This window comes from Herpailurus yagouaroundi, unplaced genomic scaffold (assembly GCF_014898765.1).
Source record: "Herpailurus yagouaroundi ecotype Mexico unplaced genomic scaffold, PumYag 29, whole genome shotgun sequence".
In the NCBI taxonomy this organism is placed as follows: Eukaryota; Metazoa; Chordata; class Mammalia; order Carnivora; family Felidae; genus Herpailurus; species Herpailurus yagouaroundi.
Window position 1 is genome coordinate 51,139,333 of NW_024412377.1, and position 27,416 is coordinate 51,166,748.

Consider the following 27,416-nt stretch of genomic DNA (forward strand, 5'->3'; position numbering starts at 1 on the left):
TTTATTTATGCAAGTCTCTTGCTTAACAGAAGACTACTGGATTCTCAGAGCTCCTTCTGCATTCAAGCCGTTGCGCGATCACATGACACAGCCTCTGGAAAACACTGTATATTCATGAAAGAAGGGTGGGAAAGGCAAATTTAGTGTTATTATGAAAACTGTTTTGATCTAGCAATGGACCCCTTGAAAGGCACACTTTGAGAATCATTGGAGAGAAAATTTTATTTTGGACAGGGTTTATGCTTCAGGATTCCTTTATACATTGTTAGCATAAGAGGTCAGAGTGACGGAGTAAATGGAACAGCTTGGAGACGACCTTTTTGCCGCAGGTGCTGAGTAATGCGGCTCTCGCGGTAACCCAAGATGGTAACTTCCCACTTGCATTTCAGTCCGTACAATGGCGTCACACACCGCGACAGCGACGTGCTTTCTCCCTGAGGGTGCCACTACATTTCCCAGGATGCTTTGCTAACAGTGATGCCATTGGTTGGCGCCGACGGAAGTGCACTTGGCTGAACGGAAATAGAAGATTTTAGAGGCTGGGAAGGTGAGGACGAGAGGAGCTGGGGAGCTGTGAGTGCCACCTGGGGCCGTCCGCTTAAGGCGTGGGGGACTCAGAGAACAAACTGTTGGGAAGCGTAGGGTGGCCTCTTCTTAACCCCGGGGACTCAAACTCCTGCATTCTTCCACTAGACCTGGAAGCAGGGGAAACAAAACTGTGTGTGGAGGCTAAGTCTTAGTATTAAGGTCTTGTTTTTTGAAGTTTTCTTGGGACGAGCTGGGACGAATTCGGGCCCTTGTCGCGACACAAGGGGCGTTGGCGTGATTTTGCTGTGACCAGAGGGGTGAGGGGTGGAGCTGCTGACGGTGTGACTCAGCTTATACAGCAGTGGTTCTCAATTGGCTGTACAATAGAATCACCTGGGATGCCTTTTTTTTTTTTTTTTAAATACGAGTATCCTGGGCCTACGCCAGACGCCAAAATCAGAATCTGTGGAGGATAAGATCTGGGTAGCAGTACTTGCTAAAGCGTCCCAAGTATTATTGTGTTTAGCCAAGGTTGAGAACCACGAAACCACTCTTTTCGTGCCTGAGTCCTGATTAGGGCCAGCTGCGCCACGATTTCCTTTACACTATAACCTGCGTGGGCTCTACAGCGCGCACTTGGGTGAATTTGACAATCGCTGTTTTGGCACTGATTGCATTTTTCAACATTTATTTATTTTTGGGACAGAGAGAGACAGAGCATGAACGGGGGAGGGGCAGAGAGAGAGGGAGACAGAATCGGAAACAGGCTCCAGGCTCTGAGCCATCAGCCCAGAGCCTGACGCGGGGCTCGAACTCACGGACCGCGAGATCGTGACCTGGCTGAAGTCGGACGCTTAACCGACTGCGCCACCCAGGCGCCCCGGCACTGATTGCGTTTTAAGCACCGTCAGATACTTATTCTTGAGCTTCGTATCGTGGTGCTGGAAGGGCCCGTATTTTTTTTTATTTTATTTTATTTTATTTTATTTTTTTACGACCTGGCTATTCGTTCTGAATAAAGGTTAGGGGCGTTTCATTTTTCTTACTTTTGTTTTAGCTTATGCCTATTTTTTTACAACCCTGACAAAATTTGAGCAGTGGAAAAAGGAAGAGTCACATTAAAATCGTTCTCTTTTGTTGCTTATATGAAGTTCTGAAAGCGGTGTCAGTTAAAATGATGTTTGGCATTATTTATGGGTTTATAACCAAATTTTTCTTTATAATAATTTCAATGAAAGGAAGTTAAGGTGTGTTTTGGGGTTTTGATGTATAAATTTGTTTAGGTGGAATAGGTAGGATCTTTTTTTAATACGGGTTTCCCCTGCTGTCTCAAAAGTTGAGCGTTTATCAAACCTTTCCTGAGCCAAAATGGCATAAAATAAAGATTATCCACACACCCACCACCCCCTGCTTTCCAAAAGGTCGAGTTATACCAGTTTGCTTTTACAAAGACCTGCATTAATATTTACATGTTTTCACTAAAAGAAATATGAAGGGGATTTTCACTTTTACGAAAAGAGCTATTGCCATGCTAATGTACCATGCTAATGTTAAAAGCGAAGTGGCATAAGGCAGGCTTTTGGAAAGTGGTGGATACCTGTATAAGCACCATTACCTAACATATTTTCTCTTTTCCCAGAACTTCAGCTTCACCTTCCTCACTGATCCAGCATGGGGGAGAAGTCAGAAAACTGTAGGGTTCCAGAGGATCTTTTCAATGGTTTGAAAGTTACAGATCCCCAGGAAGCAGAGTGTGCTAGCCCTCCAGTTTCTAATACCAAAGATCACCATTTCCAGAGCAAGTTGCTCAAGGATGTTGAAGCCCATCCCCAGGAGGACCAGGGAGAAGAGGAGTGTTTTCATGACCCTAGCACCTCATTTGAAAAGGAGGAGCCAGGAGTGGACAGGGTTGAGAACAAACCTGATGATAATGTGAATTCCTCTGAACTAGATGAAGAATACCTAATAGAACTGGAAAAAAACATGCCAGATGAAGAGAAACAGGTAAATATTTATTGTGCACTATTTGCCACGATAAACTGCTTTTTAAAATGAATAAATGTGTTTGATACTGTATCACAGATTGGGTCATCTGTGCTGAAAGAGTTACTTGCCCATATGTGTCCTTATTGCTTTAGTAGTGACGGAGCTGAGTAAATCAGTAGCACGGAGTGTGTCTGCTTAACAGATTTCCTTTTTTTTTCCTTTTTTTTTTTTTTTTTGGTCAACTTTGAGTTCTTCTGTTTGCCTCATATAATATTATAACATCTGTATATACCTTTTAGCTTTTTTTTTAAAATGGCCTTTTTGGTGGTTGGCTGCTGAAATTCCTGTAAGGGACGTTTTTTGGTTAGACTTTAGAATTATGGTATGCTGCTTATTTGTATTAATCCCTTGATAGCAAAAAAAAAAAAAAAAAAAAAAAAAATAACTGCCTGAATATTCTGGTGGTGGTTTGGTTGCAGAGGGCAGTGACTCGGCCCTGTATTGTTTACCTAACATTCTTGAGAAATAGAGTTGTATATGATAGTAGTTATCATTTGTTAAGCACCTATAATTTGCCAGCCACTAAACTTAGAAAGTTGTGTTTTCATGTCATCTTTACAACACACCTATGAAACATGTACTGTTAGCATTTCCCATAAGAGAACAGAACTTAGTAACTTGCCCAAGATCACACATGTAATAAATGGCAGAACTGATTCTCAAACCCAGGTCTGATTCCAAAGTATAATGTAGCATTTAATAACAAAAACAGCTGTCTTTCTACAAAGCAAATACACTAATACAATGTACATTTTCCTGCTTCTTTGCCCTGGGCCACATCCTTAACTGGGCAAGCCTTCACTTTTGGAGACAGAAGTCTTGGTATCCTCCACATATCCTTTTCCTTCTCATCTCCTAATTGAGGTCATCTGAAGAGTTACCATAATATCTGAGTTCCTTGTCTGCAAGGAACTTGAATGAGATTTGTAGCTTAGGCTTCTGAACAACTCACTCACTGAACAGGTTATGATACATTGGTAATGGGCAGGGATTCTGAATGTGCACTGTAATGGTGGGAATTGGGAAGTAATGTGACATGGAGCATCTTGTCTCTCCTTGGGCATTTTTCATTATTAAGTCTATTGGTTTTATTTTATTTTATTTTATTTTTTGAGAGAGAGTATGTGCACACCCATGCAAGTGGGGAAAAGGGCAGAGAGAATCTTAAGCAGGCTCCATGCTGTCAGAGCCTGATATGGGGTTCCATCCCACAACCGTGAGATTGTGACCTGAGCCAAAATCAGGAGTCGGACGCTTAACTGCCTGAGCCACCCACACACCCCAAGTCTATTAGTTTTAACATGCATGTGTTAGCTTTTGTGCTAGTGTGATAGGATAAAATAACAATGGCATAGAAGAGAAGGACAAAGGGCAAAATGAACCAATTTCATAAACTACCTCAGCAGAAATGGCTCGGAAAATTAAATCACATACTGTTCAATAATTAGGGAAATGATTTTCCAGAAAGTGTTTGATTCATATCACAGGTGCAGGCTTTTTAGAAGCATTGATTAAATGTCTGTGTTAAAATGTTAGCAATGCCTTTCTGATACCTTAATGTGTTTTACCCTGATGGTGAATTTTCTACTGTGCCATTGGTTTGACAGTTGTGTGATTTGACTCGAGATGTTACATACTCTGCCTCCCATTCCCAATTTAGTAAAACTTTGTGTCTCCTGGCCAGGAATCACATTTTAAGTTCTATAAATATTTAAAACAATTACTTTTATTGCCTCTAAGTTGAATATTCTAAATGGCACAATGACTTTTAAACTTTTTTCTTCCTTTTAAAAGTTAAGATATAACTTACATATAGTGAAACTGTTTACATTCTGTGTACAGTTCAGTGAGTCTTGACAACTGTATGCACCTGTGTAACTCACACACTTATTAGGATCCAGAACATAACCATCATTCTAGAAACTCCCATTGTGTGCATCACCACTCATTCTGTCCCTGCACCCCCACCAACCCAGGGACCCACTGCTCTGGTTCCTATTCCATAGGTTGGTTTTTTCCTATTCTAGACTTTTGTGTAAATATAATCACTTTTCAGATATAAACATTTTGTATTTTATATTTGTGTATCAACTTGTATGTTTTTGTAGCTTAATTTGAAAATTTGTAACAATATCTCTTAGAAACAACATGCTGTGGTGATAGCCATTGTTATTTTATAGAAATGTAAACCATTAATTCCACTAAGGAAACAACCTCCAAGAGTGCAGACTACCTTTACCTAATTGTGGTACTACTCTCTTGGGTATTTTTCTGGTGTTTTGATAAATATCTTTATGAAATTATTAGGAAACCAGCAAAACAGATGAAGAAATCTCTCTTCACTGCACACATGGTTTGCTTTTATAGGTCACTAGGAACAGGATACCTTTAAACTTGATTCTTTTAAAATAGAGTTGAGATAATTCAACGACAACAAAATAAACACAAATTGCCAAAAAATGTGAACAGATTTTTAGCCTCACTAATAGTGTTTAAGTGCAGATTAAAACATTACGTCTCGATTTATCTGATGTCAGCAATGAGAGGACATAAAGAGTGCTTGTGCTAATTTTGGGAGTTTAAAGTGCTATGTCATTTCTGTGGGATATAGGTATCACATTTTTAATATGAATATTTCTTTAGACTAAGGCTATCAATAGAACCTTTTGCAATGATGGGAATGTTCTATGTATACTCTGTTCAGTATGGTAGCTACTGGCCATGATCAACCACATTTTAATAGTCATCAGCTGTGGAGCATTTGAAATGTGGCTAGTAGAGATGAGGAACTGAATTTTACAATTTTTAGTCATTTATTTTAAGGAAGTTATTAGAGATGTGTACAGATGTATACATAAAGATGTGTCACAACATCATTCATAATTTTGAACATTAGAAATGATGTTCAACAGAGGGTATTACTTTAAACAGTTTTGCCATTTTTATGCAGTAGCATGTAATGCAGTCATTAAAAAGAAAGATAAATCTTAATATTGATGTGGAAAAAATACCTGTTAATTGAATTAAGCAGGTGTGATAATATGGCTTATAATAACAATTATGTACTTGGGTTTGTCCCAGTTCCTAGCAGAGTTCCTAAACCCTTGGAATTTCCTAATAAGAAATAAGGGTGTGTTTTGTTATTTATAACCAGCCCCTTTCAACCACACACATAGGAGCTTTCCAAAAATCACCTCAAGAATGAGGTCTGGTTGTCAGAGTTTGGAGCTTTCAGCCCCACCTCTGGGGAGGGGACAGAGGCTGGAGGTTGAGTTAATCACTAGTGACCAATGATTTGACCAGTGGTGCTTATGTACTGAAACCTACATTAAAACCCCAGGGGCACCTGGGTGGCTCAGTTAAGCGCTCAGGTCATGATCTCACAGGTTGTGAGTTCGAGCCCTGCGTCGGGCTCTGTGCTGACATTGCAAAGCCTGGAGCCCACTTCGAGTTCTGTGTCTCCCTCTCTCTCTAACCTCTGTCATCCTCTCTCTCTGTCTCTCAAAAGTAAATATTTTTTAAAAATTAAAAAATCCATTTTAGTACTATGAGTGTGCAGATAGAATTGAAGTCTGCCTTAAATCTTCAGGAAAAGACCATCTAATTCTAAAAGTAGCATGCAGTATCAGTCATAGTAACAGCCATGTGCTAAACTAAATAAAATACCCTAATATTGTGCACTTACCAAAGTACTCAGCTAGTTTTGTTCTTTTTTTTTTTTTTTTTTTTTTTTTTTTAATGTTTATACTTTTGAGAAAGACTGCACAAGCAGGGGAGGGCAGAGAGGGAGGGACACACGGAATCCGAAGCAGACTCCAGGCTCAGAGCTGTCAGCACAGAGCCCGGCACAGGGCTCAAATCCCCAAACCATAAGATCATGACCTGAGCTGAAGTCAGACGCCTAACTGACTGAGCCACCCAAGGGCTCCTGTTTTGTTTTGTTCTTTGATCCTAGGTATCTAATTCTTGTCTTCATAGAACATTAAAGAAAATCTATGTTTTGCTGTCAGCAGAAATGAATGTGTTCACACTAAAATATAAGTTACTAACCTTCATTATATAACAAAACTAAACAGTGGGGGAAATTTGGAGGGACTTAATAATGGAAGTTACTTCATTTGATTTTATAAATATTAATATATTTGGGTATCTCTTAAGCTTAATGATGATACAAATTTCTATGCTGTTCACTCAGTTCAACCTCATTTGAAAGTATTTAAATCAGAGTACATTTAAATATTTATTTTCGTTATTTGGTTCATAGACACTTGAGTTTTCTTCTTACCCCCTTTTTCTTAGGAAAAGAACCTCAAGCAATTAGCAAATTCTAAATCCTATTGATGAAAAGTTGGGCTTTCTATGATGTAATAAGAGATATGAGATAATCTATTTATGGCTGGGTAGGACCAGAAATGCACTTTTGCAGAATGTTTAAACCTGTTTGCTATAATATGGAACAGAAACAGGTATCCTTCTTAGTCTGTCTAGCACTGGTTAAAGTTTTTCTCAGGAAGTCTTTCATATTATAACTGTTCACTATCTTTTTCTTATAGCATCATCATTTTCCTTTTTGTGGAGTGAAAATTGGAGTAGCTACTAAATATATTAAGGGTAATCCTCCAGAAAGGCACTAGGAGATGTTTTAGTCACAACAACTTCCATTTGGTTTTGGAAGTTGTTAACATAGCATAATCGATGTTTTTAAATCAAACAAACTGATGGGGCACCTGGATGGCTCAGTCGGTTGAGCATCCAACTTCGGCTCAGGTCATGATCTCGCAGTCTGTGAGTTTGAGCCCCACGTCGGGGTCTGTGCTGACAGCTCAGAGCTTGGAGCCTGCTTCAGATTCTGTCTCCCTCTCTCTCTGTCCCTCCCCCGCTCATGCTCTGTTTCTCACTCTGTCAAAAATAAATAACATTAAAAAATAAATAAACAAACTGAGTATAACTACGATTTGTACTTGAAACTTATGTTTTGGCATTTGAATAAAACAAAAGTACTCAATGAAAAAAAAAATTTAAACAAAAGGGTTCAGAGAGCTTCTGAATTGGGTGAACATGTAGAGGTGCAAGGAGGGTGACATACTCAGCATGGAAGCTCAGTGCCCCTTCCTGCATACCGTCTCTTCTGTCTGCCTGTGCCCAGAGTTAGTCTTTTTTTTTTTTTAATTTTTTTTAATGTTTATTTATTTTTGAAGGGGAGAGAGACAGAGCATGAGCAGGGGAGGGGCAGAGAGAGGAGGGAGACACAGAATTCAAAGCAGGCTCCAGGCTGTGAGCTGTCAGCACAGAGACCGACGTGGGGCTTGAACTCACGAGCCGTGAGATCATGACCTGAGCCGAAGTTGGACGCTTAACCGACTGAGCCACCCAGGGGCCCCAGAGTTACAGTCTTTAGAATAAAACAGTAATCTAGTAAGTGAACTGTTTTCTTGAGTTCTGGGAGTCTCTTTAGCAAATTAATTGCAGCTGAGGAGGAAGTCATGGGAACTTCCAGTTTATAGCCCAAGGGTCAAAAGCAGAGGTGACAACCTTGACTGGCAGTTGGCATCTGAAGTAGGGGTGGGGTTGGGAGCAAGTCCTTAATTTGTGGGATCTGATGCATCTCCAGGTGGAGTGTGTCCAAAGTGAGTGAAAACGCAGGGCAGCATCTGGTGTCTGCTGTAGAGTTGGAGTTGTTAGTGCAGGGGAAACTCCCACACGTCTGGTCACAGAAGTGTTCGGTGTGTTGGCAGGAGAGGAGACACGCAAGAGGTGTTTTCCCTCTACAGCAGGTTATAGAATAGTCCATGATGATTCCTTTTGAGTTAAAAACCTGTGTAAAAATGTGTTCAGACGTGAAAGTTTGGAAAGATACAGGGTGTGATTATTGGGAAATTTTCATTTATGTTTAATATACTTTTTTGAAGTATAGTTGACATACAGAGTTCTATTAGGTTTAGGTGGACAACATAGTGATTTAACAGTTCCACACATTACTCAGTTCTTGCCATGGTAGTGCTTACCAGTAAGTCTGTCAGCATACAAAGTTATTACGGTATTATTGACTGTATTCCCTATGCTGTGCTTTTCATCCCTGTGACTTATTTTATAACTGGAAGTTTGAACCTCTTAATCCCCTTCACCTGTTTTATTCTCTACTTTTTTTTTTTATACGTAAGTGCACATCACATTTATAATCAACAACACAAGTAATTCCATTTTGAGAATATAAATAAAAATTGATTCTTTACCACCAGCATGGACTTTTTACCAGAGCACAGAAAGCTGACCTTTGAGGATTTGGAAAGAAATGCTATTATAGGATCTGTGTATGTTTCTCTTCAGGTAGAATCAAGTATCAATAGCTAAAGCCTGTTATTCAAGCTGACTTGACTTGCCCTTTGGCTGAGAAGATAATCCAGGCTCCATTGGAGTTCCAGTTCTCAGCAGAACTCCTAAATCAGTAATGGAGAAGGGGAGGGAGAGGAGGCAAAAACAAAAGCAAGAGTAATGGAGGAAGAAGGCAGCTAAGATTTTTAAAAACAGGCAAAATCTTTTAAGGAAAGCACTGTGTGTGTGTGTGTGTGTGTGTGTGTCAGCAGTATATCTTAAGTATTTGTGAAAACCTAAATGTTGACATGACTATCCAGAGGAATGGGGTTTTAGCACACATTTGAGATGTACTGGAACTGTGAAGCAAATAAGTGCTTCTCAAAGGTGTGGCTGATGTAAAGGACAAATCTGGTAGCAGATGAGAATTGTTGCTATGATATTATGATACAAAGATGCTTTATAGTATCAGAACCTATAGAACATACTGCATAGGGCTGATCCTGTGAGAAAATCACCTTTTATGGGCTACTTGTCCCAGTGGAGTTTAGTCGTATGTAAATTCCCTAGATAATTCTTATGCGCTCACTGAAGTTTGAAGACCACTGTCTTAAGGCCTTGCACATCATCTTCCTTCACTCAATAGCTGTTGAATAAATACTATGATTATCTCTCCCGTGAAGGTCAGTAATTGATCTTATGAGTTACAGAGAGTTTATCTCATTCATTTATTTATTCCAGAAATACTTGGATTTCTTCCACATGCCACGAATTGTTTGAAGCCCTTAGGGATACAGTGGTAAACAGGATGAGAGGGTTTATCTTCTCTCCTAGCTGCTATATGCTAGGTGGGAGGTATAAAAAATTTTTAAGATGAAGTGATGTAGGGGTGGGGTTGGAAGGATGGGGAGGACCACTTTAGATTGGCTGGTCAGGAAAAGCCTTCTCTGGAGAGGTTGTAGATCAGCAAAGACTTGGAGGGAAAAAGTCAAATGTGTGACAATCAGAGAGGGAAATGTTCCATGCAATGGGGCAAAGTAGTATACAGCATGATTTCTTAGCTTCAGCTACTGGGTGGATGGTGATTCCATTTACAAATATGGAGAAGATGAAGGGACTTAGAGTTCATTAGGGCTCTAGTGATGTAATTCTTGCTATAAATGAAAAGTTTATTTGTAAGCCAAAGTGCAGAGGTAGTTACTTTAATGGGTTGGCTCCCTCCTACCAGTTGTTTGCCCATGGTATTCGTTTGTAAATAGGTACACCCATAGATCCATTTAAGTACAGAAGTCTGTGTTTGGTAAATGTGGACTCAGAGCACAAGATTTCTGGGATTTTAAAGTGTATTTTGAGAGGAAGAGAAAGAGAGTGAGCGAGAGAGCTCTTGGGGGATGGGGGTGGGTCAGAGAGAGAATACGAAGCAGGCTCCATGCTGCCTGACATGGGGCTTGAACTCAGGAACCATGAGATCTTGACCTGAGCTGAAACCAAGAGTCGGGTGCTTAACCGACTGAGCCACCCAGGCACCCCAAGATTTCTGGGATTTTAAAACATTTTCCTTAGGCTCTGAAGACATAAAGGATTATTCTTTCCTTCAAGACTTTATCTCTAGCCAGAGACCATTATTGAAGTATTGTTTGGAACAGAAGTTCTTCATCAGTTATTTCCCTCTCATTTTTCCTTAATCTCACAGTACTTAATCCTTTTGATTTCCATGTTTCTGCCTTCTCATTGCATTATTTTCATAATTGTTATCAATGGTGCTGTAGCAGTGGGCCTGTTTGCAGGGAACATTCTTCTGGTTGCTTCCAGAAAGTTTTCAGTAACTTTTCTATAGTGGCCTGCATATTCTGTTAACCTTATGACAAAACTCTTTCTGATTTGTTTTTTCCTTTTTAATGGGCATCCTTTTGAATTAAGGTTGCCATATTTATTAATTTCTTAAAGTTTACTAGTATTGGATTTAACGAACACTGTTAACAAATGATTAAACAAAATCCTAGAATTTAAGAATTGGAAAGACCTTAGATTTCTGATCCTGAGTTTAAGTCAGGGGAAATAACTTTTCCAAAATTTTTACTCCCAAAACATTGGGAAGTTAGTGGGATAATTTTAGATTGTTTGCTGATGAAACAGTTAAAGTGGCATTCAGCGTTCCTTATGTTTATTAAGGAAGATCACTTTATGTAGATCAATGGTTCTCAAACTGTATAGTGCCTAAGAGTCACAGGAAATCTTTAATCATGCAAAGCCCTGAGAAGTGTGTGATAGCACAGACTTGTGAGGTGGCAGCCAGGAATCTGCTTTAACAAACATCTCCAGGTCATTTTGTTATAGGTAGAACTGTGGTCACTCTTTGGGAGACAGAAAGCCAGATTAACAAATACGACCAAGCTTCCAAAACGCAAGTATAACCAGTATACTGACTGCATCTCATATCAGAAGAGTTGACTCATGGGATGTTTTTCTTTTATCTTCCTCTTTGCTCAGGTTCTATAAAAGGTTTGTTGGGCTGAATTTAAACAGTACTAAAATAAGGAAATTTATTTCTATTAAATTGAATTTTGGGAAATAGAACTTTCTGAACTAAGAAACAAGGAAATATTTCCAAGATTAGTTCCTTATAGGTCAGTCATCTATCCTGAGAAAGATAAGACTTAGTGAGAGGTCAGATTCTCACTACAGCTCAAATCCAGAGAACCTCCCTCCAGACTCCCTAGAAGACTTCTAAAAGTAACTTGTGGAAAAAACAAATATGTCTGTATGTGTGAAGCAAATGATGTCTGATTTCAAAGAAAACAAAACTGAAGCTGGTCTTTCTTTTTAATGATAAAGTAATTCCCTTCAGGATCATTTGTAGGATGGGTGTCTCCAGTCCTTTCAGTGTGTAGTTGTTCCACCCCACCTAGATAAGACTGAAGCAGCAATGGTACTTGTGCCATTTTCCAACCCTTTAGTAAGTGTGTGGCTTTTTTAACCTTCTCTTTGACCATTATGTGATCTTTGAACACAGTGCTTGACTTAAAAGTTTATTTTATAGCAATTACTTTACAAAACTGCAGGGGGAAGCAGAGACCTGCTGATAGATTTACAATATGGAAATTAACCTGCTGGTGTGAATCTCTTGATTTTCTCCTTGTTATCTGTTAAATCTATGATCTTTGCAGGATCGTTAAATGAATTTTTTAAATGTATTGCAAGTTTTTTATCATTTGATAGAAGGAGTATATATAAGCTCCAAATTGTTTCTTTTGTATTCACTGATCTTAAGAATAGGGAATATTCCTAGCTAGCACTGAAAAGGTGGTTATTTCATGATTAATAAGGTAATTAAGGAGCACCTTCTGACATTTGCCAGTTTACACCAAAATTAAAGTTGTATCAACTTAAATTCTCTAGGATTTGAGTTACAGTTGGAAAGCTATTCCTCACAATGAGATTAAAGAGGAATTCACCTGTATCTTCTTCCAATACTTATATGGTTTCACTTTTTATATTTAGATCTCCAGTCTACTTGGAGTTTGCTCTTGTGTAAGATGCAACATATATTCTAGTTTTGTCTTTTTCCAAATGACTACCAAGTTGTCCTAGCACCATTTTTAAAAGTCTACTCTTGGGGCGCCTGGGTGGCGCAGTCGGTTGAGTGTCCGACTTCAGCCAGGTCACGATCTCGCGGTCCGTGAGTTCGAGCCCCGCGTCAGGCTCTGGGCTGATGGCTCAGAGCCTGGAGCCTGTTTCCAATTCTGTGTCTCCCTCTCTCTCTGCCCCTCCCCCGTTCATGCTCTGTCTCTCTCTGTCCCAAAAATAAATAAACGTTGAAAAAAATTTAAAAAAAAAAAAGTCTACTCTTGCCTCAATGATTTGATTAAATTTTAATATCAACTCAGACTGAGTTTGTATTTTTTTTTCCAAATGCTCACCTTCCACCTGTTAAATTATCAGTTAAAACCTAACTTAGTTTATAGTGGTATCATTAATCAAAGTAACCACATTTAGACATGGGTTAGATCACCGTTGAAAGATCTCAGTAGCAATGAAATTTTTTTTTTTAATTTTTTAATGTTTATTTATTTTTGGGAGAGAGAGAGCAGGGGAGTGGTAGAGAGAGAGGGAGACACAGAATCCAAAGCAGGCTCCAGGCTCTTGGCTGTCAGCCCAGAGCCCGACGCGGGGCTCGAACCCACAAACCATGAGATCATGACCTGAGCTGAAGTCAGATGCTTCATGGACTGAGCCACCCGGGCGCCCCTCAGTCGTGATGAAATTTAAAAATAACTGCAGAGCAGCACCTGGGTGGCTCAGTCTGTGAACTGTCTGACTTGATTTTTGGCTCAGGTCATGATCTCATGATCATGAGATCGAGCCCTGTGTCGGGCTCCGTGATGGGCGTGGAGCCTGCTTAAGATTCTCTCTCTCCTTCTCCCTCTGCTCCTCCCCACCTCAAAAAATAAGAAATAACTAGATAATTGATTCGTTTAAAAGTATAGAATGTTTGTTGGGATTGTGTTTTGCAATATAATACTTCAAAGTTGTTTTGTCTTTAAGAAAATACAGTTCTCTCTATTCTGTGAAATTCTTTTACCCTATAATCCAAGAACATTGTTCCCTGGAAAATAGAATAAAATAAGATCCTAGCATACCTATATTTGTGAAGGCAAAGAATAGATTTTAAACATTTGCAAACTGAATTAGTCTGTCTGCAAAGAACTCATTTTGCTAATTCAGTGGAAAATGGCCTTGGGTTACCTATAGAAAAACAACTGAAGATCTGTGGTGCGAGTCCCTGATTCAGTGAGGTAAAGGTTTATTGTTTGTTTGTTTGTTTATTTATTTATTTTTAATGTTTGTTTATTTTGAAAGAGAGCACATGCCTATGAGCAGGGGGAGGGGCAGAGAGAGGAGAGAGAGAACTCCCAAGCTGACTCCTGCTGTCAGTGTAGAACCTGTCACTGGGCCCAAACTCATGAACCATGACATCGTGGCCTGATCCAGAATCAAGCCACCTAGGTGCCCAGTAAAGGTTTATTTTTAACATAGTTCTCAAAACAACTCGAAGTGAGTTCTCTGGGACTGGATGACATGTTCTAAAGCACTGTCATCCTCTTTACAAGTGTCGTAATTCTTGATAGCAAGGGGATTAAAAATATGTTAAAATTTAAATTTAATTTTTAAAAATTAAAATTAGTGCCTTTTATGTTAGATAATTTTTTAGTGTACCGTTGTAATATTTCTAATATTTAAACTGTTTCTTAGCTAAATTTATTTAGTGGTTGCTGTATAGATTTATATTATGCATCCTATTAGAGTCTAGTTTAGTTTAATACTTTGTAATTCCAGTAAAATATAGAAATTTTGCTTCAGGATAACTGTTTCTTCTTCCTTGGTGCCACCATTGTCATATACATTATATCAATTATATGTTGTAAACTCATCCACAAAGTATTGTAATTAGTCTTTTTTGTCTTTTAAAGAAATCGAGAAAATAATGTATTTATAGAACCATTTCTAAATTTTTTTAACGCTTATTTTTGAGAGAGAGCACGAGCAGGGGAGGGGCAGAGAGAGAGGGAGACACAGAACAGAATCCAAAGCAAGCTCCAGGCTGTGAACTGTCAGCACAGAGCCCAACGTGGGGTTCGAACTCACAGACTGTGAGATCATGACCTGAGCCAAAGTTGGAAGCTTAACTGACTGAGCCAGCCACCCAGGTCTCCCTATAGAACCATTTCTAAAGCTTTTCATTTCTCCATGTCGATTTGAGTTACCGTCTGGTATCATTTCCTTCCAGTCCAAAGGATTTCCTTTAGTATGTCTTGTAAGGGAGGTTTGGTAGCACTATTTCTGTCTTTATCTGTGAATGTCTTTATTTTGCCTTCATTTTGAGGTATGGTCTTGCTGCATATCTAATTCTTGGTTGACAGTTTTTTTCTTTCAACATTTTGAGTATGTCATCACACTGATTTCTTTGGCGAGAAATCAGATAATAATACTGTTGTTGTTCTGAACCTGATAAGTTGTTTTCCTTCTGTTCGTTCAGATTTTCTCTTTGTCTTTCAACATTTTGACTCTAGTGGTTCTAGATACGGATCTATGTACTTGGGGTTCATTGAGCTGCTTGGATCTTTAGATTAACATTTTTCATCAACATTTTGAAGATTTCAGCCATTATTTCTTCAACTATTTCTTCTGTCCCCTTCCTGGGACTCTCAACACGTGTATTGTGAGGGCTCTTCATTTTTCACCATCTTTTTTCTGCTCTCAGTTCTTCAGATTGGGTGTCTATTGCTCTACCTTGAATTTTATTTAATTTTCATGCCAGTTCAAATCTCCTTTCTATGAATTTTTCATTTCAGTTATTGGACTTTTCAACTTTTTCCTTTTAAATAATTTTTGTCCTTTTTTCATGGTTCTCTTTTTTTATTTTTTTTATATTTTATTTTATTTTATTATTTTATTTTAAATATATGAAATTTATTGTCAAATTGGTTTCCATACAACACCCAGTGCTCATCCCAAAAGGTGCCTTCCTCAATACCTATCACCCACCCTCCTGTCCCTCCCACCCCCCATCAACCCTCAGTTTGTTCTCAGTTTTTAAGAGTCTCTTATGCTTTGGCTCTCTCCCACTCTAACCTCTTTTTTTTTTTTTTTCCTTCCCCTCCCCCATGGGTTTCTGTTAAGTTTCTCAGGATCCACATAAGAGTGAAAACATATGGTGTCTGTCTTTCTCTGTATTGCTTATTTCTCTTAGCATCACACTTTCCAGTTCCATCCACGTTGCTACAAAGGGCCATACTTCATGCTTTCTCATTGCCACGTAGTACTCCATTGTGTATATAAACCACAATTTCTTTATCCATTCATCAGTTGATGAACATTTAGGCTCTTTCCATAGTTTGGCTATTGTTGAGAGTGCTGCTATAAACATTGGGGTACAAGTGCCCCTATGCATCAGTACTCCTGTATCCCTTGGGTAAATTCCTAGCAGTGCTATTGCTGGGTCATAGGGTAGATCTATTTTTAATTTTTTGAGGAACCTCCACACTGTTTTCCAGAGCAGCTGCACCAGTTTGCATTCCCACCAACAGTGCAAGAGGGTTCCTGTTTCTCCACATCCTCTCCAGCATCTATAGTCCCCTGATTTGTTCATTTTGGCCACTGCCTGGCGTGAGGTGATATCTGAGTGTGGTTTTGATTTGTATTTCCCTGATGAGGAGCGACGTTGAGCATCTTTTCATGTGCCTGTTGGCCATATGGATGTCTTCTTTAGAGAAGTGTCTATTCATGTTTTCTGCCCATTTCTTCACTGGGTTATTTGTTTTTCGAGTGTGGAGTTTGGTGAGCTCTTTATAGATTTTGGATACTAGCCCTTTGTCCTGTATGTCATTTGCAAATATCTTTTCCCATTCCGTTGGTTGCCTTTTAGTTTTGTTGGTTGTTTCCTTTGCTGTGCAGAAGCTTTTTATCTTCATAAGGTCCCAGTAATTCATTTTTGCTTTTAATTCCCTTGCCTTTGGGGATGTGTCAAGTAAGAAATTGCTATGGCTGAGGTCAGAGAGGTCTTTTCCTGCTTTCTCCTCTAGGGTTTTGATGGTTTCCTGTCTCACATTCAGGTCCTTTATCCATTTTGAGTTTGTTTTTGTGAATGGTGTGAGAAAGTGGTCTAGTTTCAACCTTCTGCATGTTGCTGTCCAGTTCCCCCAGCACCATTTGTTAAAGAGACTGTCTTTTTTCCATTGGATGTTCTTTCCTGCTTTGTCAAAGATGAGTTGGCCATACGTTTGTGGGTCTAGTTCTGGGGTTTCTATTCTATTCCATTGGTCTATGTGTCTGTTTTTGTGCTAATGGTTCTCTTTTTTTAATCATTGTCATGCTTTCATTTAAGTCTTTAAACACAATTTTCTTTAGTTCTTTGAACATGTTTATAGCTGCTTTCAAATCTTTGCTAGATCTAAAATCGGTGATATTCAGATATTTCTGTTTACTGCTCTTTTTGTTTCGTTTTGTTTTTCCTGGTTGTGGGTCAAATTTTTCTGTCTCTTTGTATACCTTACAATTTTTTGTTAAAACTGGACGTTTTAAGTAGGGATGTAACAGCTCTGGATTCTGTCCTCTACCACCACCTTCCCTGCTTGCATTATTTTTCCTGTTGCTTTTTTGCAACTGTTGCTTTTTACCTAGTCTCAAGCTGTACAGTCCGTTTCTCCTGGTGTCTGTGTGGCCACTGACAGCTCTGCTCAGCTGGGTTTTGTTTTTGTCCTTTTCTTGCTGATATATTTTTTTTTAATTTTTTTTCAACGTTTTTATTTATTTTTGGGACAGAGAGAGACAGAGCATGAACGGGGGAGGGGCAGAGAGAGAGGGAGACACAGAATCCGAAACAGGCTCCAGGCTCCGAGCCATCAGCCCAGAGCCTGGCGCGGGGCTCGAACTCACGGACCGCGAGATCGTGACCTGGCTGAAGTCGGACGCTTAACCGACTGCGCCACCCAGGTGCCCCTATTGCTGATATTTTTAAGTATGGCTTTCTTGGGGTTGCTCTTGTTTCTATACAGCTTAGTGGTCAGCCGATAACTGGTCAGAGATTATGTTCAAACAGCTCAAACCAACAAGGCTTCCACCTACTGATGTGTGTGTGGATTTAGAAGTGTATTACAATTTTAGGGAATTTTCAGGTCAGCCCAGCTTTCTTTCTCTCTCTAAGATAAAAAATAAATTTAAAAAATTGTTTTAAAGAACTACAATGAAATCTTGAACTTTACATAGTAGGTTCATCATAGGTACTGATATTCATATAGTAACTTCAGAACTTTTCTGTTAATTTTAGGATAGAGCAAATGAGTAAATATATTGCTGTTACTGGGAACCAGAGTTTTCAGTGTGGGAGAAAGTGAGGAAGAATCTGGTGGTGTTCACTTGTCTGACTGCATACAAGATTTCATGTTTATGTATTCTTTGACTTGTGGCATTTTTGTTTTTTTATTTTTTAAAGTTGTATCTCCTGGATTTCTTACTGAGAGGACCTAAAAACAATGACTTGCTAGTAGCAGGGAACGTACTAGCATCCAGATCTTGGTTTCTAAATACCATTCCCCATCAAAAGGATCCAGGACTCCTTGGAAAAATGGCTGATTCCAAGGCTGGAGCAGGCGTAGTACAAAGTATCATATCTGGAACACGGTATGCACTGGCAGCAAAGTCCACCCATAGGAACCCCTGGAAGTGAGCTGGGAGATTTAGGAGCCTGGTCTAAATCCTGGAGCCCCTTGGGAGGAAAGGTGCAATCAGCCAAGGGCCTGGACAGGGGCCCCTCTTGCCTTGGTCTGAAGGCTGCACAATGTTGTATTACCCATTGAAGCATTAAGTAACATTCCAAACATTCTGCAGTGTTTGTACACATATGTATTATATAGTTATAATTATATAGTTATGTAATATATACCAAATTAGAGGTGACAAGGTACAGTGCATTCACAGAAAGGTCACGCAGGGAAGGAAGCGAAAGGTGGCTCTGGGGAGGACATATGGTTTGTGTGACTTTGAAAACCCGGAAAATTTTGTTTTTGGGAAAACAGTTGGGAAGAAAATACGGAAGAGAAACAAGTGCATTCCAAGGTGGGGATGCATATACAAAGGAATGGAATGAAGGATAAAAGATAAGCGTGGTAGGTGTTGAGAGACAGTGAAGAGATCAGACTGTCTAAAGGAAGGACTTGTGTTGGGTGGTAATGAGAGGTAAGGTGGAGTAGATGGGAATACAAGTTTGATGTAGTTTTAAAAAAATAGAAAACCAAGAGATATCTGATCTTGATTTTCTTACCTGTAAAATGGGTCATTTAATACTTTCATGCTCACATCTGAGAATTGCCCTGCAAAAAGCAAATGAGCTAATGTATGTGACTGCAGATTTTAAGAAGTAACGTGCTATATCCTGATACAAGTTATATTAAATTTTGAACACCAGGCTGAAAAGTTTGCAGTTGGGGTAATAACTGCTGAAATAAACTCCATTCATCACGAGCATTATCTCTTTGGGGTTTTCCTTGACAGCTCCTGTGATGATTTACAATGCAGAATAATGTCACTGTTTCTTCCTGAGTTTTCCATGATGGGGAGGAGTACTGAGTAAAGAGCTCTGTAAAATTTCTTTGGTTTCCATTGTTATGGAAATAAAATTCTAGAGCAGATTATTTCTCTGTGAAGCCTCTGGAATGTGTTAAAAGACCTTGTGGAAGGGCACCTACCTGGCTGGCTCAGTCAGTAGAGTATGCGACTCTTGATCTCTGGGGTCGTGAATGTAAGCCCCACATTGAATATAAAGTTTACTTTAAGGGACCCCTGGGTGGTTCAGTTAAGTTAAGCGTCCAACTTCAGTTAGGTGGTGATCTCACATTTTGTGAGTTCGAGCCCCTCCGCTTTGGGCTCTGCACTGATAGTTCAGAGCTGGGAACCTGCTTTGGATTCTGTCTGTTTGTCTTGCTGTCTGTCTGTCTCTCTCTCAAAAAAAAAAAAAAAAAAAAAAAAAAAAAGGACATTGTAGAGACATATGACAGGGCTCCTAACCACATTATATGTTATACCAGAACCTGGAACAATTTGAACCTGATAATGCTGCTGAATGTCAACACCACCAGCTCATTTATATGTGTATGTTCTTGGCATTTAGTATGCTAAATAAGACTCATGATACAATCTGTGCTTGGATTCCAGTAATATTACACAGTATGCGTGCCATCTTTTGGAGAAAGAGAATGTTCTGGCAGCAGCATAAACCCTAGTCTTTGTACTGGGATCAAGATAGTCCCTTGGCACAGCTGGGAGTAGTGCAGCTTTCTCCTAAATGTACTATTTTTAGCTGTTTCCAAGGAGATATTCAGCATGATAGTGATAATTGCATTAATCCTCAATTTACACAATCTGTGGAAACAGCAGCTCTTTTCCAGTGTTTACTACTTAATGGGTCACTGAGTTGTGATTTGTCAGCTGAAAAAATAAAATGCCTTCCTTTGAATAATTGGCTTCAGAAATATGATCTGGATCTCTTCCCTCTGCCAGTTCAACCTTTAGTCCTGGTTACAGAGACACTGAGCATAGCATAATGTTTAAACTTGTGGAATCACTATGTTGCACACCTGAAACTTAATGTAACATTGTGTGTTAGCTACACTCAAGTAAAAAAATATAGTTTGAAAAAAGACACTGTGAGCTTTTCCCAGACTGCCTGCTCAGGCTGGCCATCATCATTAATTCCTTCTGGTATACCTTGGATCTAAGTTTTGCCTACTGGTATGTCAGTGTTCTAAATTTACCAAAGAGTGATTAAACTCTTAACATACGCGCGCGTGTGAGTACACACACACACATGCACACACACAACACCCCACACGAGTCTGATCTGGCAGTCTGAGTGATTCATCTGTGTTCATAAAACATTCCTGATGAGTTTGCAATGGAGAACAGATTATAGCTTACATAGTAGCTTGAAATTAGAGTTAAAACAGAGACTGAAAGTTCAGAATGGATATTAAACTCTAGTAACTTGATGAGTTCTTCTCTAAAGAATTTTTGTTTTTGCAATAGCCTTTTAAAATATATTAAAGACCTTTAGGACCTGTGATGCATTTATTTGTATGATTATGTAATTTTCTCTTTTAACTTATTAATATGCTACCTTACATTAATATGTATTCTAATGTTAAACTTTTCACCGTTAGAACCTAATTGGCCAATTATGCATTTTGTGTGTATGAATTAAAAACCGACCATGAATTTGCTATTATTTATAGGGCTGTAATTTTACCTTAATTAAAATTGTTTTATAATCTTTTTTTCATACCCCCTTCACTCATGTCTCCCACCCCCTAACCCCACCTCTGGCAATTGCCAATCTATTCTCTGTTTCTATGAGCTTGGGATTTTTTTGTGTTTTATTGTTTAGGTTCCACATATAAGAAAAATCATATTTATCTTTTCCTTCATTTAGGGTAATGCCCTAGAGATCAATTTATGTTATTGCAAATGGCAAGATTCCATCTTTTTATGGCTGAATAATATTCAGTTGTGTGTATATATACATCACAATTTCTTTTTCTTCTTGTTTTTTTGTTTGTTTTGTTTTTACTAGGCAAAGAACTTTATTAACCTTGTTTCAAACTTTATCCCCAGGCTTCTTCAGCTTAATTTACTGCAAAGAATGAATTGCATATAAGCAAAAACTAAAAAGAGCTGCATTGTCCCAGAGGCTTGGGCTTAAAAATATTAGAGATCCATGAACAGAATTTTAAGAAGCAGTCATAAAATAGCAGCTCCCAGTAACTTCTTCAAGTTTTATCTTCTCCAGAAGCTGACTCAGTTCAGTTTGCTTCATTCTTGGAAGCTTCATCAAAAACTTTCCACAGGATCTGGAACTTCATCCTCCTCCTCCTGTCTGGTAGCTAGTGGTTCTTCTCCATCCGCAGATCGTGCGGGCAAAGCTTTAGCCCGTCTCTTCTTAAACTAGTCAGACCATCTGCACCGTGCTGGTTTAAGATCCTGGGGAGCATTTCTGTCAGCTCCTTTGTCTCAGCATGCCCTGTGATGTTGAAAAGTGTTCACTGCCAAGAATGGCTGGACTTTAGGGTTGTTAAAGTGGATCACTATACCTCGGTTTGTGAACGTATTCGCTTCTTCAATACCAGAGATACTGTTTACCCCCAACTTCTTTAAGGAGAACTGAAGTTTTTTATCATGTCGCCATTCCGTGATCCCCCTTCTTTCAGTGAGCTGCACACTCTGCTTGCAGTTTGGCAAGTTTACCCTGGTTCGTGATAGTTTCTTTCATCTTTTGAGGGCAGAAATGGAACCGAGCAGGCGACTAGGGTTAGCGCTCAGGGAGTCTTGGGCAGAGCAGCTGAGCTAAGGTGGTCACACGTGGGGGTGCAAGGTGGTAGCTAGGAGGAGGCTGGAATGAGGCCCAATCCACAATTTATCCCTTCATCCGTTGACTGACACTTAGGTTTCCGTATCTTGGCTATTGTAAATAATGCTGCAGTGAGCATAAGGGTGCATATATCTCTTGAAGTTAGTGCTTTCATTTTCTTTGGCTAAATACCCCGAAGTGGAATATGGGTCCTATGGTCATATGGTAATTCCATTTTTATTTTTTTAAGGAAACTCCATACAATTTTCCATAGTGATTGTGCCAATTTACATTCCCACCAACAGTGCATAAGGGTTCTTTTCTCCACATCCTCAACATTTGTTTCTTGTTTTTGTTTTGTTTTTTTTTTTTTAAGTAATAACCATTCTAGCAAGTGTGAGTGTTATTTCATTGTGGTTTTTATTTGCATTTCCCTGATGATTAATGATGTTGAACATCTTTTCATGTACTTATTGGCCATCTGTATGTCTTTGGAAAAAAGTCTGTTCACATCTTCTGCCCATTTTTTAATCTGATTGGTTTTTTTGCTATTAAGTTGTATGAGTTGTTTATATAGTTTGGATATTAACCCTTTATTAGATATATGATTTGCCAACATTTTCTCCCATTCAGTAGGTTGCCTTTTCATTTTGTTCATGGTTTCCTTTGCTGAGCAGAAGATTTTTCAGTTTGATATAGCCCCACTTGTTTATTTTTGCCTTTTTTGCCTTCGCTTTTGGTGTCAGATTCAGAAAATCATCAGCAAGATCTATGTCAAGGAACTTACTGCCTGTATGCTCTTCTAGAAATTTTTTATGGTTTCAGGTGTTACATTAAAGTCTTAATCCATTGTGAGTTAATTTTTGTGTAGAATGTGAGACAGTGGTCCAGTTTCATTCTTTCACAATGTGGCTGTCCAGTTTTCCCAACACCATCTATCAAAGAGACTGTCCTTTCCCCATTGTATATTCTTGGCTCTTTTGTCATAAATTAATTGACTGCATATGCATGCATTTATTTCTTGCCTCTGTTTTCCATTGATCTATGCGTCAGTTTTTATGCTAATACCATACTATTTTAATTAGTATAGCTTTGTAATATAGCTTGAAATCGGACCATGATGCCTCCAGCTTTGTTCTTCTTTGTCAGGGTTGCTTTGGCTCTTCAGGGTTGAAATAACTTTTTTTGAGTACAGTTGACACACTATGTTACATTACTTTCAGGTGTACAACATAGTGATCCACCAAGTTTATACATTATGCTATCTATGTTCACCACAATTGTAGCTACCATCTGTCTCCATATATTGCTATTATAATATCATTGACTATGTTCCTTATGCTGTGCCTTTTAATCCTGTGACTTATTCATTCCATAACTGGAAGCCTGTATTTCCCTCTGCCCTTGACCTGTTTTGCCCAACCCCCTACACCCCTCCTCACTGGTAGCTGCCAGTTCTCTGTATTTATAGATCTGATTCTGCTTTTTGTTTGTTGATTCATTTGTTTTTGTTTAGGTTCCACTTATGACTGAAATCATATGGTATTTGTCTTCCTCTGTCTGACTTATACCACTTAGCATAATACCTGCTAGGTCCATCCATATTGTCTCAAATGACACTATTTCATCCTTTTTATGGCTGCATAATATTCCACTGTGTATATATAACATATCTTTCTTATCTATTCATTTAGGTTGCTTCCATATCATGGCTGTTTTTTGAAAACCTCCACACTGGCTGTACCAGTTTACATTCCCACCAACAGTGTACAAGGGTTCCTTTTCTTCACATGTTATTTCTTATCTTTTTGATTTTAGCCATTCTAGCAGGTGTAAGATGATGTCTCGTTTTGATTTACATTTCCCTGATGATTAGTAATGTTGAGCATCTTTTATGTGTCTGTTGGCCATCTGTATGTCTTCTTGAAAAGATTTTTAGCCGAACTTGTTATGGAGTTTTCTTTGCTTCCAGCATCCAACTCCCCTTCCTAGCTGGAAGAATTCTTCTGCATTGTAGTCTTGTTCAGGGGTTTTACCCCGTGTTCCTCATTCCATTCTCTGACAGCCAAGGCATGTGAGCTATGCTTGGCTTATTGGATGCTCCTAAGCAAGACTTTGAATTTCGATAGGGGCAAAGAAAAGGAAATAGTTAGGATTTATTTGCTCCTATTACAGCCCTTCCACTAAAAGACAGTTAGGGAAGCCTAACTGAGCCTGGGTGGCTCAGACAGTTAAGCGTCTGGCTCTTGCTTTCGGCTCGGGTCATGGTCTTGTGGTTCGTGGGTTCAGGCCCACATCGGGCTCTGTGCTGATGATGTGGAGCCTGCTTGGGATTCTCTCTCTCACTCTCGCTCTTGCTCTGTGCTCCCCCGCCCCGCCCCCTCCCCCCCCCCCAAGGAAAATAAATAAATAAATAAATAAATAAATAAATAAATAAAAAGACAGTTAATGCTTTCTTGCTTCTTGACTTAACAGAGCTGCCTTGAATCCTGCCCATTTTCTAAGCCTGTGTTTTTAGGCCTCCCAGTGATTCTGTGAGTACCAGTATCTTTCCAGTGAATCTTCCCCTCTTTAAAATTTTTTTACCTGGGGTGCCTGGGTGGCTTAGTTGGTTGAGCGTCCAACTTCAGCTCAACCTTCATGTGAGGTCATGATCTCACATTCTGTGAGTTCGAGCCCCGCATCAGGCTCTGTGCTGACAGCTCGGAACCTGGAGCCCGCTTCAGATTCTGTGTCACCCTCTCTCTCTACCCCTGCCCCCTGCTCATGCTCTGTCTCTCTCTCTCTCAAAAATAAATAGAAACATTAAAATTTTTTTTACCTAAGATACAGTCTTTTTTGCTTGCATCCATAAATTGTGATACCATAGAGAACATTACGACCTCTCTCCTAGGTAATACTAGGTAATGAAGTGTGACCATATTCTTATATTTTGATTCCCATCACCATCACCCATATTATTTTCTTGTATTCCCTTAGAATAGCCCTGTTCCAGATATGTTATATTTTAGAATGAATTATTGTATCTGTTGTATATCTGACACATAGTAGATACCATAAAAATGAGATTGATTTTATACTCACCTTTTAGTTTCTTTACTGAGCTTCATCATCTAGAGTATAATAATGCATTTGGGAAGCACCCTGGTCTCAACAGTGTATTTACAAATCTATAGACATATTGTTACTTTGGTTCCTAATCTTTTTTTATATATACATTTTTTAAAGCATTTATGTATGTATGTATGTATGTATGTATGTATGTATTTATTTATTTATTTATTTATTTATTGTGAGGGCCGGGGGGGAATGAGAGAGAATGGGTATCCCAAGCAGGCTTCACGCTGCAGCACACAGCCCAACACGGGGCTCCATCTCATGAACCGTGAGATCATGACCTGCGACGAAATACAGAGCTAGATGCTTAACTGACTGAGCCAGCCAGGCGCCCCTCTTTGGTTCCTAATCTGAAGAGTCCTAGTTGTTTAGGCTCCATGCTTTTCCTGTGCATGAAATAAGCTGCTAACTGTATTTCCTCCCTTTGAAGTTTTTATTTAGTCGGGAACTCTCGTCATGATCCTAGAGTCATGGGTTCAAGCTCTGTGTCAGGCTTTGTGCTGAGCAGAGAGCCTGCTTAAGGTTCTTTCTCTCTCTCCCTCTGCCCCTCTCCCTCACTTGCATGTGTGCGCTTGCTCTCTCTCTCTCTCTCTCTTTCTCTCTCTCTCAAGCTCTTTCAGAAGGTGGCAGGCAGGCGCTTCTGCCAACTCTGCTTGTGCCGACCGTATTGCTAAGATGTTTAGGTCTGGAAGCAAACCACATGGGGATAGCATGTGCATCTTTGCAGAATAACATTCACTCTGCCTTTGAGTATGATGGGTGCTTGGCCATCTGTGTGAATTTCTGAGTTGTTAGAAGCAGCTCAGAAACTAAAGATTTATTTATCTCGGTTTCTTCAGACTTCCTTGTGTTATCCTGTTAACAGAATATTGCCTTGACCCTGCAGATGGGCTTTGTTCCCTGTAACACACTCTACCAGCATTCTGTAGGTCATCTTTATCATGTAAACCACACTTGTAGTTCAGTATATATTAAATAACTTATTTTACAGAAAAGTAATAGCTCGTATTTATTGTGCCCTTATTTACCAGGCAGTGTATTGGGTGCTTTATGCACCTTATCACTTTAATCCATAAAACTATAAAGCCTCATTTTTTAGAGGAAGAAACTAAGGCTTAGAAGGATCGGGAACTTGTCCAAAATACATTTAACAAGTAGCAGATTCAGAATTTGAATTTGCAGAGGTGTGCATGCCAGTGGGTATGTTGTTTAGTTTTATTTTGAGTAAAGAGAAATTAAATGATACCTAAATTACTATTCCATGCAAAATATTTAAACACCGGAAACCCAGGTTTTGTGTTTTAAACATCAAGAATGCAATTGATGATTTGCCAGATGGTCAGGTGTTTCTCTGTATCTGTTTGAGATTTAGATAAAACTGACCCAGTTCTCAAAAGTCAAGCTGAAAAAACAAAATCAGTTACTTCCTGTTAAAAGCCTAATGAAAACTAACCTTTTTGCTCACTTATAACATTGTGAGAAATGATGTAATTGATCTCTTGCAGAAGAGAAGAGAAGAGAGCACTAGACTAAAGGAGGAGGGGAACGCACAGTTTAAGAAAGGAGGTAAGGTCGGGTGCCTGGGTGGCTCAGTTGGTTAAGCATCTGACTCTTGGTTTTGGTTCAGGTCGTGATCTCACAGTTCATGGGATTGAGCCCTGTGTTGGGCTCTGCACTGACAGCACAGAGCTTCCTTCGGATTTTGTCAACCCCCTCCCTCTTTCTCCTTTTCAAAATAAATAATAAACATTTAAAAAAAAAAAAAAGAAAGGAGGTAAGGCACCGATGTCTAATCATTTGCGTCCTCATTCTGTTTTAGAGTGTGAAGAAACACCAGAGAACATTTGGGAACAACTAGCAGACCTAAACTACTAACAATACAGTGTTGTTTCCCAGCACCTTGAAATTTTGTTTTTCACCAGGTCCAGATCATTCTCACCTGATGGTGATCAATTACCACATGTCTCTTGGCACAGGCATACTTTTTCTTTTCTGTAATCCACTATAGATCTAAAAGTTAGGAGGGCAGACTCTTCAAGTGATGCATTGGAAAACTATCCTACAAGGTTAAAAGGCTGCTGCCTTCATTAATGTGAAAACAGGATCCCTGTTCCTCAATTGTAATGATGCTGTAAAAACTGGCCCCGTGGTTCCAGTGTGGCCTAGGGAAGTATTTTGCTTGTACTTTGGCTGGTCTTTCATGTGCCCTTTTCTTTGGCTGCCTTAAGTAGAGAGATGTTCTCCATTTCCTTCTGCATTTTTTACATTTGCTTAGGAATAACTTGGGTTCATTCGGATATTTTGGGGGAACTATGTGATCTTACAGTAGTATTCTATCACATATGTAAAATGTGTATGCTTTAGAAAACTAGGAGTAGTAACATTTTCCTCTCTAGTTATTTTTAAAGTTAATTTTTTTTCTTTCTGTTTAGTCATCATCACTTTTTTTTTTCTAAGAGAACTAATGTTTCTAATTTTGAAAGCATATCTCTTTGTATTTTAGTGTTAAATATTT

General features: G+C 39.1%; 1 protein-coding gene across 3 annotated transcripts in view; it reads left to right on the plus strand.

Annotated features, from left to right (window-relative positions):
* The first annotated feature begins 484 nt into the window (after positions 1 to 484).
* Positions 485 to 27,416, plus strand: part of TTC1 (tetratricopeptide repeat domain 1) — a 45,723-nt gene continuing 18,791 nt past the window's right edge. The window contains exons 1-3 of one of the 3 annotated variants that reach the window (XM_040443720.1): positions 485 to 547; positions 2,168 to 2,532; positions 26,407 to 26,467. In XM_040443720.1, the coding sequence (XP_040299654.1) occupies positions 2,200 to 2,532; positions 26,407 to 26,467 (394 nt within the window). In that variant the 5' untranslated portion in view covers positions 485 to 547; positions 2,168 to 2,199. Of the gene's footprint in view, positions 574 to 2,167; positions 2,533 to 26,406; positions 26,468 to 27,416 lie in introns of those variants that run through there. The other 2 variants (XM_040443712.1, XM_040443703.1) reach the window with 2 other exon arrangements.